At 38.3% G+C, this 12113-nt stretch overlaps 1 protein-coding gene across 10 annotated transcripts in view; it reads left to right on the forward strand.

Annotated features, from left to right (window-relative positions):
- Positions 1-12113, forward strand: part of RAPGEF2 (Rap guanine nucleotide exchange factor 2) — a 188436-nt gene that overhangs the window by 106201 nt on the left and 70122 nt on the right. For 2 of the 10 annotated variants that reach the window (XM_065633159.1, XM_065633158.1), the window contains exon 1: positions 11140-11469. The exons of the other annotated variants lie outside the window; for them this stretch is intronic. In XM_065633159.1, the coding sequence (XP_065489231.1) occupies positions 11410-11469 (60 nt within the window). In that variant the 5' untranslated portion in view covers positions 11140-11409. Of the gene's footprint in view, positions 1-11139; positions 11470-12113 lie in introns of those variants that run through there. 10 annotated transcript variants of the gene reach the window in all.

A 12113-nucleotide genomic window follows, 5' to 3' on the forward strand; every position in this document is an offset into this window, starting at 1 on the left:
GCTAATGCAAAGTTAATGACATGCAGTGTGTTATTTACTCAACTTGCAGCTTCTGTCAGAGGCTGTCTATTTTTATATATTACATCATCCCTGCTGAAGAGCTCATATATCCATTGGGATTTACTGTTCTTGCATTCCCCTTGGAAGGGCTCACATTGATGTCGTAAGTGGACTGTAATTGTGATTACATTTGGAAATTCAAAGAGAATCATTGAAGCTATGCAGCATTTTCTACAACTAAAGTGTCAGTAATATTACCGAGGTGGTGGTTTGTTTGGTTTTTTTTTTTAAGACATTAGGTCCTGTTTACAGCTTGTAGAATTGCCAATACTTCACGACCACATACATGTGAAACTTCAGTTAATAATAGCATAGATTTTCCAGAGTAGTGAGTTTTTTTGCTGTTACTGACATGTATGCTTTTTAATATTATTTAAAAGATTACTTTTCTGAGATGTAGGGGATAAAACTAAATATGAGGTTTGTCATCAAAGCAGAAAGTTGTTGTGCAACAGAAAAATGTGTTTTTCATAACTCTCTTCTAAACTGATTGTTGCATAACGTAACTAAATACAAATATTTAATATCCACCACGTAAACTTGAGTAGAGCTGACAAAGATTAAAAAAACAAATGTGTTCTTAAATATTTTTAAATAGGATATCCTCATTAGTGTAAGGTGGTTTATTTAGGAACAATGTTTACATATAAAGTACATATGGGGAAATGGGATTTGTCTATGCATTGTATTTGTAGAATACCAATACAAATCCTTTCCACACTGCCATCTCTATACAGATGGGCATCATGAGGGATAGTCCTAATGTAGATGTTTGCCCAGTAAAGCTTGGAAAGAAGCTGTCAGTTCATTTTTTTTCCCGAGCATCTGAGCCACTGTTACGTGAGCTCTGCTTGACATAGTGACTTAAAGATAAAATGATAAGTATTTGGTGTCAATCTTTCCACAAAAGGTTCTGTTTCTGAGTACTTTTAATAGTGCTTTTGTACTTGATTTGAATAATTTAAAATGATCGTTTTGCTGAGTGAATTTCAAAGCTCTAAAAAAACCAAAACAAAACGGTATTAGTTTAAATATCCTGAGCAACTGAGGAAGTATGTAGAGCATTGAAACATGGGAAAGATGGAAAGTTCCAAGGTGGCCAACAGCATCCTGGCTTGTATCAGAAACAGTGTGGCCAGCAGGACAAGGGCAGTGACCACCCCCCTGCACTCGGCACTGGTGAGGCCGCACCTCGAATCCCGTGTTCAGTTTTGGGCCCCTCACTACAAGGAAGACACTGAGGTGCTGGAGAGAGTTCAGGGAAGGGCGACGAAGCTGGTGAGGGGCCTGGAGCACAAGTCTGGTGAGGAGCGGCTGAGGGAGCTGGGGCTGTTCAGCCTCGAGTAAAGGAGGCCGAGGGGAGACCTGATCGCTGTCTGCAACTACCTGAAAGGAGGTTGTAGCGTGGAGGGGCTTGGTCTCTTCTCCCAAGTAACAAGTGATAAGATGAGAAGAAATTGGCTTCAAATTGTGCCAGGGGAGGTTTAGATTGGATATCAGGAAAAAATCCTTTACTGAAAGGGTTGTCAGGCATTGGAACAGGCTGCCCAGGGAAGTGGTGGAGTCACCATCCCTGGAGGTGTTTTTTAAAAGATGTGTAGATCTGGCATTTAGGGACATGGTTTAGTGGTGGACTTGGCAGTGTTAGGTTAATGGTTGGACTCTGATCTTAAAGGTCTTTTCCGGCCTAAATGATTCTATGATTCTTAGACCAGAAGGTGAGTTTATTGTTTCGTTTTCTATTTTGGATTTGCAAATACTTGTTTTTTTCTTAGACAACTGGCATATGTTAGTTCCTGACCAGCTTTGCAGTTCTCTGTTGTGAAGGAAAAACAAACACCCACAAAACCCCAACAAACAAACAAACAAACCCAAAACAAATCCAAAATAAGACTGTTTCTATATTTTGAAATATTTATGTTATAGTCATGCCTGAAGGCTCCACCGAAGACTGGAACCCATACTAACACATATATACCAGACCCTTCTGTGACAAGTTTTGGTGGATAAATATAAAACAAGTTTAAGATGAGGAAGAGTGAGATTAGAGGCAATCTAATAATTTAGTAATAAAACAAGAACTGTAACCTGCAACTCCTGGCTTCCAGTGTGTGGTCGTGATCTTAAGCAGTAATTTGTGAAAGTAAATTAGAACGATGATAGTATATTTGAAGTAAATTGTGTCTACTTAGTGTAACACAGCTTGTATTTGTGTGTGTTTGAAGTATTGTGCCACTTGTAACTTTTGCTGCGTGGAAATAATGCTATAATTCCTATTTGTGAATTATTTCCAGATTTTTTTTTAAAGGTGCCAAAAAACTAAACATTTCAGAGCCTGATTGAAAACACGCTTAAGGAGTAAAGGAACTGACCAAGGTTTCAGGATAGATCTTTGAAATTGTGTTTGTTGTGGTAGTTCAGTGGTGGTGGGTTTCTTAGGGTAAAAGAGAGGGAGGTACTTTGGTTTCTTTAAAAGCTGTGTTTATTTAAAATGAAGGAAATACAGTTGTTACAATGGTAACAATAGCTTCTAGTTGAGACTCAGTAGTCCAAGTTGGAGATAGCAGGCTTCTCTCAAAGTGCTGTCACAGCTGCTAATAAAGAGGCAGCAATGCCCCTCATACTTTCCAGGTAGTCTTAAAATTTACACAAAGATTTGTCTTGGTCAAAGGTGCTTGTTAGGAAAAAAGGTGGAATAATTTGCTTTATTTAAACACTAACAAGTCTGAGATTAAATAAATCTTCTGATGTGTAAACCCTTTTACTAAGTGTGAATGCCATTGTTCATGCTTACGTCTTCCAGTAGGTCACAGTTCAGTTCAGGGGAGCTAAAAGTCCTTAGTAAAGCAAGGTAGTTACCTTGAATTTAGCACAAAGTTTTTCTGTAAATTCTTTCCCTCTCCTTCATCACCCTGTTGAAATGCTTATGCAGCCATACTTGGGTCACTTTGAAATGAAGTTGTTCTTAGATGTAAGGTTGAGCATCCTTGAGCACTTCTTAATTCCTAGTATTTACACATCTCTGGAGAATTTTTTTTTTGGATGTATAATGAAAACAACCATTGCTTTATGTCAGTTCTAGTCAGAGTCTTAGTATTGTGTTATATGAGTACGGGGACCTGGGCTTTAGTTTCAAGTGGTTAGCCTTGATTTGAATTTTCAGATAGTAATGTTATGACGTGCACCTGGAACAGCTGGCAGGTGTTTTGTGTATTGTTGATGTGGCTGGGATAAAAACTACACAGATTGTGCTCTCGCTCTGTTTTGCATTATTTGTATATGTATGTATGTGGATGTGCTAGAATGTAAAATATTTTACCTTTTCTTCCTTTCACTTCACTGAATTATATTCTCTGTATTACTCTTGGATGTTGTAATTTGGTAACTATAAAGGCCTGCAGCTAACGGGTTTTAAAGGCTGCAAATGATCCATGGCACACAAATGATCATCTTAAAACTAAGCATGCTGACAGGTTTTCTGATGGCAATCTTGGAATAAAAACCAGTGTAGAATCAAATTATTAGTGAGGCTCAGTCTGGTAGGTGCACTTCTACCTTATTTTATTTAGCACTTCTTTATCAAGGTAACCGATCTTGTAATAGCAAGGGAAAAAATTAATGCTGAATTTGCAAAATAGGATATCCATCAGTTGATGGTAGTTCATGCTATGATTTATTTGATTGGGGAAGAGAGGGAAAGGGCATTTCTTGGAATTTTGTATTGAGGTCTCTTCATTTGAAGGATGTAATTTTGTGTTTTGACTTTTTACCTATCTAAAACCAATTTGGCTCATTTTGCTTTTTAATTTTTTTTTACAAGTAAGAGACAACTGAAGTTGCCTGGGGTTTGTTACTGATAAAAGTGAAAAGTCTGGATTAATGATTTCTGTACAGTTTCTAGAGCCAGGGCATAAAGCTCTCAAGATATGTTAGTGCATGGTGCATTACACAAAGGAGGATATGCAGGGGCATGAGGAGAGAGTTCTTCAAAAAGAAAATTCTTATGCTGGTAAACTGGTTTTGGTGTTGATTTTAATTGGGAACCCTGGAGTAGGCTATTTGGAGGGTCTCTTTGCATAAGACTGTGGCTGGAGACAAAAGCAAAAGTTATTTCCTTCCAGCAGACAGTTGAAGTGAATGAAAATCCTCTGTAACAGCAACCAGCCCTTTCAAAGTTACACTTCCTCAAAATACCAGAGGTAAGTAGTTAGTTGCCCCAGGAGACATCTGAACAAACATTCAAGGAGAAAGGACTCAACACCATCACATATGGTAGTAAAAATGACACACAATTTTCACCATTATTTGGGGAATCTGAAAACCTAATGGCAGACTGGAGGTTTTCTGCCAGTCTCTTCTATATTTGCACCTTGGACGTAGTGATGAGAGTTTCAGATTCTCCCTTAAATATTTTAAGTCAGTTCAAGGAAAACTGCTAGAAAGCGTATTGTATTTGCATAAAACAAAAATACTCCCTCTCCACTACTGCCAAAATGTCCCAATGAATAAACAAACAGCAAAAACCATCAGAAAACCAGCTAGCATTTAGAGAAGATTGGAAAAATCTGGGAGTTTTTTTTTTTAATCCATTAATGTTTTATACTGAAACATTAAATTATTCCCCTGCCTTGGGTGGTCTCACATATGTTCAGTTCCTTGCCAGAACAATCATTCTTGTAATTCAAACATGTCAGCGTATTTCAGGTAACAGGATTCAATGAGGCTGGTAACATAATGATCTAGAATTTGGGCAGTTGATTAACATCAAAAAAATCCCTGAGTTTTAGTCTTACCTTTTAACAGTGCAGCAGTAGGATACACATGTAAGAGGTATGCAGTTATCCGGCTTCCATAAGGTTTTCCTGCATTATTATACAGTGAAGATCATGAATTTTTGGAGGTGTCTCATATAAGTGAAGAACTTGTGTCTCTGGATTCCTCTTGTGAAATTGGTATGGATGCAATGATATGTGTGTTTTTTGTGTTTTGTTTTGGTTTGTTTTGTTTTTCCTCCAAGATACTAAGGCAATTAGTATCTTAGTAGTGAACTTCATCCGCAGCGGGTGTGAATGTCAAGGTATTGTTTAGGTCTGGTAAAGAGGCCTTGCTAGTCCTATGTGCCCAATACCGTAATTCTTGATCTCAAGAGTGTTTGCTTTTTTGCTTTCATGTCTTTTTTTTTTTCACAGTTTAAAAGCAGAAAGCACATTCTCATGTTCTCTGCTTTAATTAACACGTTATAATAAAATCTTGTCCTTACACCAAAGTGAGAAAATTTTGTGAACACTGGGAAAAACTTCATCTATCCTGATAGACTCCCGAAGTACTGAAACAGTTAAGGAAATTAAACTAGTGACCATTCTCCCAACTGAAGTCATTAATATCTCAAATTTTGATGTCTATTTTTTAACATTTAATAACGATAGTGTTTATTTTAAAGCCATATTATATGCACTAAACTTGAGGATTGTGTAAGAAATAACTTTTTGCTTTCTGTAAAAAGCACAGGTAGGTCAGTTAAACATCACATGAAGTGGCTTCACAAACATACATACTAAACAGTGAGACCTTATAAGTGTTGCAGGAACACAAAAGATATGTGTTTTGTTTTGTTTGTGTGGTTTTTTGTTGTTTGATTGTTTGGGTGGGTTTTTTTGTGTGTGTGGTTTTGTTTTGTTTTTTGTTAGAAGTATTGTTAGATTTAAAGCATAAATATAGAGTCCAGAGAAGTTTGTGTGCTCTGTTACTGTGGTGAGCCTTTGCTCAAGTTGATTTTGTAAGCTAAATTAGATGCTCTGGAAATGGGACATTTTGTCACATTTGGGATGAGTATCCTTCAGTTATAGATTTTGTTCGTGCCTGTTCTAACATAATCATCATCTGTAAGAGAATTCGATGGCAAGTATTTTAAATGAATACTATAACTTGGTCCCATTTTAAGATGGATGGCGTGCAAACAGAAAGTTTGCTGTACTGAAAACGGAGCTGTGCACAGAAGATGACGAACGACCCTGCTGTCGAAGGGAAGATGGGCAGTCTATAGCACAGCACCCAGCTGAGGCACCAGCCTGACTGCTCTGGGCTTCTCATTATTTTAAAGATCTGGATTATAGGTTCATCTGCAGCAGCAGCTCAACAGAAGGGCATTTGTTCAAATGGTCTGTAACGTTAGTAAGTGTGTTATCAAAACAGCACGCATTGCTCCATTGTAACTGTTGCTTTGGTGTTGCCAATGGCGCGGTGAACGTTGTTATAATGATGAGAATGCCACAGCTGTGCGGATAAATAATTAATTTGGCAAATACTTTATCCATGTGTTTTGACTGAAGTGTTGCTTTAGTCATAGAAGCTCACCATGGAGAACATATTTGGTAACTTTACTTTATTCAACAGAGTTTTAAAGTTCTCAAACTTCTCGAGAAAATGCAAATAGGACAGGCGTGCCTGGACCAACCCATGTCTGTGTTACGCTGACAAACTGGAACTCGCTTGCATGAAATTGGGTCATATGGCCAGAGATTTAAATCACTGGCAGTAAATTTGCCTAAATACATTAGAATAAGACTTGTATTGTATGGGACATTTAATTGTATTGTAGCATTTGGAGTCAATTGTTATTCTGGGTTTTAGTGGTTTCAGTTAGTGGTTTTGAATCTGATGGGAGCATCAGATTGTTATTTAGCAATCTCTCATAAGGTTAGTGGGAGGGAAAGAGAGCATCAGCATTATGAAATTAAGAAGTGTGCTCCTGGGAGCTTAAGTTTTGTGTCCAGTAGCCCTGAGCTTAAAATTAAGTTTTAAACTTCCATTTCTTTCCAAGTGAGGAGGGTGGGGGGAAGTGACAATACCTCTGCCTTATTTTCCTTAGAATGATGTACTCCATTCTCGTACTCTTCAATTTAGCTGTCTGTATTCCACCTGCACATCAGTGTAATATCTGTGTAATAGTCCACTCACTGTGTATGTTTTTGGGATACACATAGTGATTGTGGGTGTTTTTGCCTTCTTCCTTCGTCTTTTTTCCTATTTCTTTGACTTCCCCCCTTGCCCTGGTTTTCTAGCTACTGGAGTTACGAAGTGGCAGTAAATTTGGTGACCTTACAGTGTTCTGTTGTCTTTTGTCTAAGTTTTCGAACACAAAGGAAATGATACTTTACATTGTGTTTAAAGGAAAAGGGAAAATGTGCTGATAACTTATGGTTTTGAGGTACTTCAGGAAAAGAATGGTTTTTGTGTATGTAATCCGAATAAAATTTTAAGTACTCCTGTAAATAGTTGTTAATGTGACTGCTCGAAATTGAAGATTTGAGGCAATCTGGTGCAGCATTTGTCATTAACCTAAAAAGTTTTAATACTCCAAGCATTGTTGACACTGCTTAGGAGAATAATATCCATGTGAGATTATATTCTAGAATGCACAATAGCTGAGAGGCATTACAATCAGATAGTACATGCTGCTGACATCTCTACCAGTTTTTACCTCAAATTCAGAACCGGTGTTTGTGAATCCTGAATCCTGTGGGTAGTCCAAGGATGTCCTAATGTTTGTAGTTACTTTTCAAAGGGTTAGGGTTTTTTTTTTTAACATTCTTTTTTGTGACTTGTAAAGAGATGCCAGCTTTCTTATAAATACAATATTTTGAAAGCAGCTGGGAATAGCCCACCATGTTCACTTATTGCACATCAGGTTTATTAAACATCTCACTTTAATCTCCTAAAAGCATTTGCAAAAATGTCTTGCTTTTTTTCAAACTTTAAGCAAGGAGTTCTTATGTGGGTTTTGAAATATACCTGCATGCAAAGTTGCAGTTAGGTTTTGTAAAACTATTCTTACTTGTTTATGATAGAAACTTTTCACTATATATTGTTCTGGTGTCTTACACTGATTTAAATTCCATTAGTTCTTCACTGAAACATATAACAATTCACCGAACCTCTGCTTTAATTATCTTTTATAAAAGATACATGTAATTATTTTCTGAACTGATAATGGACAGTGCATTCGATTACATTGTAGCACTGTGTCTGGGAAGTGGTGGTGGCTGAGGAGGGGGGAATAGGGAAATGGATTCAAACATTTATTTCTTGAAATTGTTTTGATTCACAAGTTGCCTGAGTGATGTTTTCTTCACCTAATTACATAAATATAACTTTTCATATTTTGAATATAAAGAGGATTTTTTCTGTTTTGGAGACCATCTAGTTTTCATCAGTCTGATACATGGGAACATCAATTAGACTTTGTTAGGTTGTTTTAAATTTTGCATTCATGTGTGAGGTACTGACTTAATTTTCTAACAGGCGAGTAGACGTGCGTAGTAGTGACCAGCAGAAGTAGTAAGGACTGTTTCATGGCATCGTCATCTGGAAGTTCTGACTTTCGCTACTGTCTTAATGGTTTTATTCATCTTTTCATGTAACTCTTCAAGACTTATGCCACACAAACCTCAGCTAGATTTTGGCTGGAAATACCAACTGCTGCAGAGTGAGATGCACGTTGATAGTTGTATGTAATGAAATTCAGAAAGTGGTGTGCTCCTAATGCTGGGGAGATGTTTCTGTCTTGGCAGAACTACATTTTTTCCAGACATGAGTGTAAAACACCACGATCTAATTCTGCTCATGGTGTTAACCGCAAGGCCATCAAATCATTCTCAAGAGGATTTTAATTGCTTTGTCAACAAGTAATATTTTTTAATTTTGTACTAGAGGGTTTGTCTAAGCTTCCTAGAATGAATAACTTCCGCTATTTCTGGTCAGCACGTCATCAGAAAATTGATAGCACTCAGCATTAGACTGTTTTACAAGGCTTAAGCATAACTTAGCTTTTTAAAATTATCTGTTAGTTGCACTGGCACAATACAAAGACGTCTAAAAATTCTAAACGAATTTTTGTAATTCAGTCATTTAAAGAATAACTTCTCTTTTAACATATACTAGAAGACCAAGGGCCCAAGTGTCATTACACTCTCGTAAATATATTCCATTTAAACTGTGCTGTGTATGAAATGGTGTCCTGAGAATAACTGTGCAAAAAATAGACCAGATATTTCAGGATCTTTTCTTGCTTTACTAGAATGCATTTCCACTAATTTTTATAGCTCATTTACTAGCAGTAATTGTCAGTACTGAAAGAAATCGCTGTGTAACAAACTAAACTCATTATCAGTGGACATGTTATGTTGGTGGAAGGCAGCTGCAGATTGTATGACATAATATTCTGTAGTATTCCTTTTTTTCCTTTGTGTTTATGCCTGTGTAAAAACTGTTAAGTCTTTTTTCTATTGTTTTTGTTAGAAAAAAAAAAGAAGAGACATTGAAGATACTTTGAAGCACAGATGGTCTCTGATTTTAAAGAATGTGTTGTAAACGTGTTATAGAGAACTGTACTAAAGTTGAAGCCTAATGGAAGAGTGGCATGTTCTGTTTGCCCTGGGTTGGTTTCCCCTGTGTCAAGTGGCATGAATTCATGGCACTTAGGATGTACATTATGTTAGGGCTGACAATTAGTTTATTGCTTGAGCACGTTCCCCCTTGTGTTTCAGCTCCTCTGCAGTATGATGTTGCTAGTACAGCATGAGAAGTGCTATAGTGTAAATGGGAGTGACTGGGGAAATTTCTGAGTTTCAGATATAATTACAGTCAGAGAGGAGAACTATAAAAGCCATCTGTATGTCAATCTCTTCCAGATCTTGCATCTCTCACTCTCTTTTTTATTTTATTTTTTTTTTTTTTTTTAGTGGTATTGTGGATTTGGTGTGTAGGGAAAAGCAGGAGCTGCATTCAGAAAGACTTTCAATGACGTGTTAAAGGGTTCTGGAGGGTTACTGCCACAACCCTTGGATATCTGTGGCCTGTGTAGCCGTGAAGCTGCTGAAAATCTGAGAGAGCTTGTCAAGTGCACTGTTTATAAATACTTGATAACAATGTTTACAGTTCTGCAGCAGCACTCTTTTGGGTGGGGGAAAAAGGGAGGTGATGTCGAACCCTCTGCTTTATCCTCATCTTCATGAAAAGTCGAGCTCAGTTCAGGATTTGGCAAGGTAAACGTGGGTCCTTATTCCCACCCTGACTTCAGTGATATTCTTGGGAGCCAGCAGCGAACGGATCCCTCCCCTCTGGGGCTGCCTTGATCTTCAGAGGCTGATACCAGATCCAGGCAAGAGCTTGCTGTTTTATCTGCATTGTCCATCTCTGCCTTAATGAGTGAAATGGTTAAGTATCTGAGGGGGCGAGCCTCAAGGAATGTGTCTTCCATTTGACTTGAATATTTCGGTGGATAAAGGGAGAGGGAGGGAGAGGAGAGAGAGAGAAATCCACTTACATCACTCGAACTGCATTGAGTGTGTGCCTGTGTGCAGGTTAAGAGACAGACTACAGTGTCTTTGCTTTCTGCAGGAAGCAGCAATGCCGTTTGTATCCTAAGAGGAATTTTTTATTTAGAAAAGGAAGCATTCTTTCTACCCAGGAAATGGCTTTCCTTGTGCGTTGCTATGCCAACTGCCTGCAGCCATGGTCTTCCAAAGTAAGCACAATAACGTAATTATATTGGCGTATTGCATTCAGACTCATGATTCTCTGGGTTTTTGTGTGTAACTGCGTTGTATTTTTGCTGCTGACTCTTTGGGCGGTAGACGTGTTTGTCTTGATTGCGAGGAACAGGCATCATAAAATTAAATGTCCATCAATGTCATGCTGCTAAGATTAATTGTGCAAACTTGGTTAGCTGAGTGGAACAGAGATCACTGGTCACTACTCTGTCAGCATCATTAGCAGCCAGGGGAGGAGGTCCCTATTCGCGTGCTCTGCCCTGATTTTGGGGGAGTGGAGGGTAGTGGTGGCGGGGGCTGAGGGGGGAGGCTGCGTGTGTGTGTGTGTGTGATTGCAAATGAAACAGGAGTATTAACAATGCTTGGCTGAATGCTGGAGGCTGGTTCCTGCACCCGGACTAATATAATACTGTATTAAGCCTTTTTGAGGGAGTCTCTGTGCAGTCAGCCATTTTAGCTTTTTTCCTCCTTTTTCTTTTCTTCCCATTACCCAGGCTCAGGGAATGGTTTTGTTCCCTTGGACGAATGCTGGGTATGTAGGGTTGCATCAGGCTCTGTATGTCCTGACATGCTTAGACTTTCGGTGTTAGAAAAATGGAGACTAACGCTGTCGTTTGGATTGCTGCTCTGCACTACAAGTGCGAGGGGGGTTTTGAGCTTACCAGTAGTGACACTTTTAGCTCCAGCTTGGTTTCCCCCCCTCCTCCTCTTTTTAATTTAACGCTGTAGAGGGTGACTTGCCATCCATAAGAAATTGGTACATGATGTGTAAATTCAGTTCAGCTTATGTTTCTTCATTATGAAACCACTTGCAATCCCAGCTAACCATGGAGTTATGGGCCAGCAGGAGAAACACTCAGTAAGTATTGCAAATTCTGTTTGTTCTATCAATAACCTGTCACGGGCAAACTGCATGGAGATTGAAACTGCTTGTCATCCTGCTCATGGGCTTTTCCGCTTGTGAATTTAATATTGGGTGTACCTGAGGTGGCATTAGAGTCGGTGGCTGTATTTAAGACTTTTCAGCTTAAACAAGGCAACTCTGTAGATTCTTTTTGAATGTTAAAAATTGGCTGGAAAAATGCTGACATACTTTCATTGGGCAAGAAGCTATGAGCATTCAGTTAAAATCCTTATGCATTTGTTAAAACTTTAAACAAATATTCAAGCTGTATAACAAGTGATATAATGATAGGTGGTGATAAGAATAGATTTATTCTGTGTAGTGCATGGTACTAGTGTGCCGTTGCCTTGTAGCATGGCGTTTAACATCTGTGATACACTTATGCTGAAAACGCAGAAACTGTTAGTAAAACATGGAATGAACAAAAGGCGTAAGCACTGATGCTTTTTAATTGATCCCATGAGTCAGCTACACCTTTGTCATGCTTTAATCCCATAGGCTGTCTGTGTTTATTGTTTGGGAAAAATGCATTCATAAGCAGAAGAGCAAACATTATTTAACAAGGCCTCAGGTGTCAGGAATTAGAAATGAACATTTTA

This window comes from Caloenas nicobarica, chromosome 4 (genome assembly GCF_036013445.1).
Source record: "Caloenas nicobarica isolate bCalNic1 chromosome 4, bCalNic1.hap1, whole genome shotgun sequence".
Taxonomy (NCBI): Eukaryota; Metazoa; Chordata; class Aves; order Columbiformes; family Columbidae; genus Caloenas; species Caloenas nicobarica.